This window comes from Danaus plexippus, unplaced genomic scaffold, assembly GCF_018135715.1.
Source record: "Danaus plexippus unplaced genomic scaffold, MEX_DaPlex mxdp_53, whole genome shotgun sequence".
NCBI classification, from domain to species: domain Eukaryota; kingdom Metazoa; phylum Arthropoda; class Insecta; order Lepidoptera; family Nymphalidae; genus Danaus; species Danaus plexippus.
The window spans coordinates 108,613-116,470 of record NW_026869873.1 but is presented as its reverse complement, the minus strand read 5'-3'; the positions used below and the strand labels follow the sequence as shown (position 1 = coordinate 116,470).

At 26.7% G+C, this 7,858-nt stretch overlaps 1 protein-coding gene across 1 annotated transcript; it reads right to left on the bottom strand.

Moving 5' to 3' along the window:
* Positions 1-2,457: 2,457 nt before the first annotated feature.
* On the bottom strand, positions 2,458-3,714 carry LOC133320733 (pre-mRNA-splicing factor 38A-like). The gene is made up of 3 exons (XM_061529331.1): positions 3,563-3,714; positions 2,821-2,972; positions 2,458-2,651 (listed from the first exon to the last, which is right to left on the bottom strand). Exons 1-3 carry the CDS (start codon positions 3,712-3,714, stop codon positions 2,458-2,460), a joined length of 498 nt encoding a protein of 165 aa, XP_061385315.1.
* Between the last annotated feature and the right edge of the window lie 4,144 nt (positions 3,715-7,858).

Here is a 7,858-nt window from a genome sequence, read left to right as displayed (position 1 = left end):
ACTTTCTCAAGTAGGAAAACCGCTTTTTAATTCAATACACATAAAATTTGTATTTTAATTATTGAAGGAATCAAGAAATAAATCAGTACAGCTTATATACTAACAATTTAGTTTTCTACATATATTAGACATATAAGAGATATTTTATATAACATTAAAAAAAAAAAACCTTTCTTTTTTGTTTTTATAACTAAAAAGAATATTATAACTTATAAATTCTTTATTAAGAAGTTAATTGCTTATTTGTTATATATAAATACAAATTTAAAAAAAAAAAAATTACTTGACAGGAATCGTCTAACTGTCGCAGGATGAGCTCATCGAATCAAGAAGAACTTTCGACATCATTGCCGCAACAAAGGCAGCCAATGATGCAAAATAATATTTTGCAAAATAACATGATGCAAAGCAATGGAATACAACAACAGCTATCTCAGCAAACAGCTCCCAAAGCTCGTTTGCAGTGCCACAGCTGTGAAAGATTATTAGAGTATGATGCTGGCGCTCAATACGTCCAGGTATATTTATATTATAATCTTATTTTTGTCTGTTGTCTAAAATTAAAAAATATGTAAATTTATATAATTGACTATATTTATAGTGTTTCGGATGTGGAGCCATGAATGCTGTTCAAGCTAATTCTCAAACTGGAGGCCAGGTAAATTTTTAAAAAAGACCAATAACATAACATATAATTCATATATATACATTTATATAAAATATATTATATAAATATATATAAGATATATTATATAACTTATATTATATAAATGTGTATATATGTATATATATGTATATACATATATATTATGATATATATCATATAATATATAAGATTATAATAAATAGATACAGTTCATTGTGAAGCTTCAATAATATGAAAGACACGTACTTTTTTTTATACGACGAGTTAATCTTTCAATCGTATATTCTAATAAACTATAAAAAGTTGTATATAAAGTAATCAAGGATATTTGTAATTGATAGGTCTTAAGTATGTTATGTGCAATATGTCATACAACAAATTTGGCACCCTACGGCATTAATTATGTGAGATGCGGGAACTGCAGTACAATTTCTCAAGTAAAAATATCATATACGTATACAGTTAAATTAGGTATCCCATGCATACAGACAAAATAGAATGATGGCATCAAATCAACAACAGATGCCGCCCATGACTGCATCTCCCGATAACTCGAATGCAAATCCAACTCAACAACTCGAGCAAGGTCAACAACAAATTGCTGATCAGACGCCACCACAAGATACAGCAGCTACAATAAATTCACTGGAGCATCAGCAAAATCAGCAACAGCAATCTACCGAAGATGTTTTAAATAATTATCAGCAACAAAATAAATTGCCAGATGAGTTGTAATCAGATAACATGGCTGGTTAAAGGCCATTAAAGTGCTTAACATCAACGAAGAAGATATTTTCTCCTCTGAAGACCATCGCAAATATTTATCATCATATTATAAGAATATACGTGTTATGTTATTGGCTATAAGTTCTACTTAACAAATTTCACAGAATATGTTTGTTGAACTTAAATATGCCTTTATAATATTGCATTTCACCTTCGATGGAACTTATGAAACAAATATTTCACCGTACACAGAAATGCTAATTAAATCTTTTAGTGTAACTGCAAAAGGGCTGTCCCACATTTTTATCTGTTTACATGTATACAATAAAACCCAGTATATAAAAATTTAAATTAATAAATATTTGAAATATAAAATAAAATTGTCTTTCCAATTTTGTGGTATCTCGTTGAAAAAAAGTCAATTTTAATTTAAATTAAAAGAAAGAGCAGATTTATTTACGATTTAATTTTATCATTGATAACGTCATCTGAAAAATACAAAAAAAAAATTGTCAAATTAACAAAAAAAAATTATATACCTATTGCTCCGTTCAATAAATCATATTCTACTCTAACGGAAGAGACTCTCTTTGGTAAATCAAATTTTTGCTCAATAACTTTTCTTTTGGGCAAATTAGGTAATTCTATACCCCAGATTACAGATTTTTCTAGCATTTCTTCGATAATCTCATCCATATACTTTATTGTAAACTCTAATAACAATTATATTACAATTATATTTACAAAAATATTAATAATTTGATAATTTTTCAAGATATATATATTTATTATTACTAATATTATTATTATTATTATTATTATTATTATTATTAATATTTTTAATTTTACACTGAATAATAGTAAATAATAATGAAATTTTGACAACATTTATAACTCATTCTCGTATTTAATGTTTGTACTTACGGCCATCTAAGTTGCGAACTTTGATTTTTCTATAATCAGCTAAAAGAGGTTCTAAATTGGAGTAGATTTCTAATCCGTCACCAGTAAATCTTCTGCAATAATAATCGTTTGACTGTCATTTATAAGCATTCAAAAATCTCTATTAATTATCAATGAATATATTACAGATAAAGTGCTGCCAAAACAGTCAAATATTTAAATTCTTCGTTATTTAAATACTCTAATACCACGCTTAGAGGAGGTTGTATCTGTAAAAGTTTTAATAGTAAACAGTAGAACTCTGTAGGCTTGGCAGAACCTCCGTATAAACCTCCAACACAAGTCAGCTCTATAGCTTTGTCAATTATCGATTCCGCTAAAAATAAATATATGTGTCAATATTATTTAAATTATGATTAATTTAAAATAATGTTAATTTGAAAAAATAAAATAATAAAATATAGCTTGGAATATACATAGCTAAATATTTATTTTGATAATATATTTTTAGTGTATTGAATAAAATTTATTCTGTTGACTTTAACCTGTAAGACCGAAGCATTTTTCTTTCCAATACAACGATGAATATATGCAAGATCTTGCTATTTTGCTAATCAGATATTGTGGATTTGAGTTGTGAATTGCACGGCATGTCGGATCCGTTCTATTTGCCATTACTAAAATATAATCATTATTTCTGAAATAATAGGATTACTAGACGTTATTATAATAATAACAATATAATTTTATAATATTGTACATCTTAAAAATTAATTATAGCCAATTTAGAAAATTAGAAAAAAAAAATAACGTGAGCTATTATTGCACAGTTAAAATTAAATGGAAAAGATGCGTTACTAACAACTACACCACAATGATTGTTTTTTTCTTTTGTTCACTTCTTTTAAAGTATTTTGAGACATTGGATTACTGTTGATTGATCGCGGAGACAAAGTTTTGCAAGATACTTTACTAGTATACATAAAGCGGTACTCTTCTGGAGTTAAATTATGTACAAATTTATGATGGGTAGTTTCATGCACATCTGTAATGTATAATGGCGCAGAAAACTTTGGTGCAATATATGCATTCGGTTTCCAGTTATCTACTCGAGTTCTTATCCTATTATCTCTAAGTTCGTATGACATGATATTTGGAGGTATAATATGATTAACTAGTAAGGTACTGTCTCGGTTTTGTGGGTTTTTAAGAATTTCATTATGCAATTTATTTATTTTATATACTGGGGGAGTTGATATATGAGAAATTAATTTAGTTTTTGTGTACTTTTCTGTAAATTGTGGTTCTTGTTGATTTGTTGCTTGACTTGCAGTTGACACTGTTCCGATATCCTCAAAAGAACGCCGAGATATCGGTTTGACAGTTTTACACATACGCTCTTGTTCATTTTCATTTTCACATTCAATTATGTAAGTCATAATTTTTGTTTGTCAATCACATGATACAAAAAAAAAATTCACAAAATTTTTTACATTAGTATATTTTTATATGCAAAGTTGTCTAACTATTAAGATTACTATATAGTTATCATGTAAAAGAAATTTGGAAACAAGATCGATTAAAGATGGTTTAATTTCAAATCTAGCAAGGTGCAATAACAAAGTATTTTTTTACATACTACAAAGTTTATAGATGTTTTAAACCGAATAGATTTTATTATTTGATTGATAAAATCAGTTAATTAAAATAAAAAAAAAATACATATACTTTAATAAATAAATAATAATACTTTATATAAAATTAAGCTGAATATCTAAAAAAAAAAAAATACATATTTCAGCATTTATTTAATAATAAAATAAATTATTTGATATTGTTCTGTGGTATCTTATTTTAAATAGGTAAGCTAAATATGCTAATTTTGAAATTGCATGCTTTCAATAAACACATGAAAGGCATCGTAACTAATTAAAGTTATCATATTTGAAATATGAGACCAGTAAATTTATATCTTATTTTGTACACAATAACCCAACTTATCAATTGTTTGACTTTAAGCAATAATAATAAATCTTTTGAATCATTGACAGCAACACTACCAACTAAGCATGTTAACTTACATATAACGAGTAGCTTAGGTATGCAGAAGTATTCAATTTAGTTATCAACTATTGTTTCCAGTGGAACCTGATTCTTCACAACCATCAAGTTTATATACTCTATGGAATATATTTATGGTAGTCGTTCTTGTACTTACCGCGGGATTAGCTTCTGGGTTGACATTAGGGTTATTATCGCTTGATCCTGTGCAACTTAAAGTCTATGAAGTACAAGGAAGTGAAAAAGAACGTAAACAGTAAGAAAACAAAAAAAAAAAACCCCAGCCTAGAATTCAATCTGTAATTGAACTGATTTTGCAGCATCATTTATTACTCGTAACGCTGTTATTGGTCAATTCAATTGCTATGGAAGCGCTTCCTGTGTTTTTTGAGCGTCTTGTACGTCCATGGATAGCCGTATTTTTTTCCGTAACTTTGATTCTTATTTTCGGAGAAGTAAATACACATTACTGATTACTAATTTTGAAGTTATTTTTTGAGTAATTCAACAATATTTTTTAGATATTTCCTCAAGCTTTTTGTTTAGGAAAATGGCAAATTCCCATAGCAAAAGTATGAACTAGTATTTTACTAGAATAAGTAGTATAATGATATTCTTACAATATAACTGATATAATAATATAATCAAAGACGTGTATACTAAATAATTTAAGTATAATTTATGGTATTTTTTGAAAAAAACGAAATTGCTATTCTTTATATATATAATATACTTTTTTGAAATGAAATTGATTATTACATATACAAAGTAACACTTTTAGTTATGCATCTGATGCATAAGTAATTTTTTTTTCCAAATTACAGGCTGCGGCCCCTACAATCAAAGTATTAATGACTGTCTTGCTCCCGGTCACTTGGCCCATAGCGAAAATATTAGACTATTTTGTTGGGAATGGGAGTCAACCGTCCTATTATGCTCGCGCTCATTTGAAAGCTTTAATTCGCCTACATGAAAGAGAAAACAAAAAAACCACAGAAATACAAAATGTAGATTACACTCTGGGGTCAGATGAAGTAAACGTAATTGAAGGTATAAAAAATTTAGTATTTTGATATTATAATGCTAGGTGCTCTAGATTTAGCAGAAAAGTACGTAGTGAATATTATGGTTCCTCTAGAAAGTGTATTTATGCTGGTAACTATTCAATCTAAAGTAATATATTTCATCAGGAGCATGATACTTTATTAGACCAAAAAACAATTCAAACCATTCTTGAAACAGGTCATAGTCGGATTCCAATATACCAAGGAAATAAACACAATATAAAAGGAATCATTCTTGTTAAGTCCTTATTAACTATTAATTCTAACTTGAGTAAGTTTAATCGTGATATTAATTTATAGCGTGATATTGTCTGAATACTTTGATAATAATAATAATAATAATAATAATTCAATAATAAGCTGTATTTTTTTCTCTTTAAATAAGTATTTATACATTTAATACACTTATAATTATAATATTTATTATAGTTATTATTTGTGTTATAATTATTGTAATTAATAATAAGTTATATAACTAATTTACAATAATAAATTTTTTTGTATATATATATATATATAATTTATGTGCATGAACATGTTTATATTATATACCTTCTTAAGTAAAGAGATTTTTCAGATAAAAAGGTTAGTGAAGTTATGACGGCCAGACGTATAATCTTTGTTGACCCATATGCTAAAGTATATGACTTATTAAATGAATTTCAAAAAGTATAAGTTTCATATAATACAATGTTAATAAGGGCCATTCACATATTGCTTTTGTAACATGTCAACATGCAATATATACACAGTGTCTTAATAGAAATGAAAATCCTCCTTCAAGTTGTATTTTGCAGGGAATTGCTACGTTAGAAGTAAGCCTAGATCTTCAAAAAAAATTTAACACTTTCTTAGGACATTATAGAAGAACTTATTCAAAAGGAAATTTATGATGAATTTGACAACAATGAAACAGTAAATATTGAAATCAGTTTATACAAATTATAGATTAACTCTAACCAATTTGCCATAAAATCATCAATCTCCACTCATCATCCAAACGTACGAACTAATAAAACAGTTTATAGTGACGATCTTCCCGAAATTGTGAAACAAATTAATAAAAGAGCATACACAACCGTCAAGAAATACCCTGTTGATATAACCAATTCCGACATTTCCATTCCATTTATACCTTCTGAAAACTAAAAACTTCATATATTTTTCAAACATAAATTTTTGCACATTTTTTGCAAAATAAAAATGTCAAATATTTCTAATTTATAACATTTAATTTACAATTCGATTTATTATAATTCGATTGATAATTGAAAAAATCATTTCGTTCGTTAAGAATTTGTTTGTACAAATAAATTAAACAATACAATGTTACAACTGCAAATATTAACTACCTTTAATGAAGTCAAAAAATTTATTCAAAAAAAAATCCCACAGCTTTTCCGAACTTTATTCACACTAATGGCAACTGAAAATAACTGTCTATACTTCAATCAATATTCACAATGAAAAATTAATTCATTACGATTACGATTAAAGTAAATAGCTACATTATTATTAAATAAATCTATTACCCACACCTTTTTTATCAATCTATAAATAAATCATGCTTGCTTTTCGCCTTAATACAGGTAATTGGTGAGTAACATTCAACAATCAAGAAACTTATTTTCGCGTAAGCAAATTTTTATGATACGTCCGACAAAACAGAACAAAATCTGGTACACTGTACGTTTAATTTCAAGAAAACAATTAATATTGATTTATTATGTTTAAACTTTTTGCTTTAGCGTTTTATAGAACTTTCACAGTTTATTTATAAAAATAAAATTTCAATACATTAGTGAACTATACGTTAGTTGATTAAATTACTGATTATTATAGTAGACATGTAGCTAATTACTACATTGCATTTTTGAGTAGACAAAAGGGTTAAACTTATTAAACTGTATATAATATAATTCGGATATCTAAACTATGCATTTTTTGAAAGTACCTGTATATATATTAGGGTTATAATAGTATGATCATTGGGAAACAGGTAGACCTTGTTAATTTGAGTTTAAGATGACAGGTAATCAATATAAGACATATTCTAATCTATTTGTAATTTAGTAATGTTTGATGTAAATGATTAATTATAGACCATTCTATACTCAAAAAATGTTTTAAGGGGTTTCAAATTAACTTATATAATTATAGTTTGGACTATAAAATACTCTCTAAATAATGACATATTATATATAGAAATAATCAATAGAAGTATTTTTGTGCATGCGGAATGCATGTATTGTTTTGTACATGTTTTAAACCAATTTAGAAGAGGGGCCTACGACAACTCTAGGAATCGTGCTAATACATTTGTTGATAGCAGCCTTAGTCTTAATATCTGGAACAGCTTCAGGATTAACTGTTGGGTATTTATCACTGGATTCTATTCAAATACGCACCTCTATACTAGAAGCGTCAAAATCTAGAAAAAAAAAGTAATTTATAAAAA

Coding starts and splice junctions, on each gene's coding strand:
- LOC133320733 (XM_061529331.1), bottom strand. CDS start 3,714: ATGACTTACATAATTGAATGTGAAAATGAAAATGAACAAGAGCGTATG. Junction 2,973..3,562: donor GAACCACAATTTACAGAAAA/GTACACAAAAAC, acceptor CTATTATTTCAG/AAATAATGATTATATTTTAG. Junction 2,652..2,820: donor AAAATGCTTCGGTCTTACAG/GTTAAAGTCAAC, acceptor ATTTATTTTTAG/CGGAATCGATAATTGACAAA.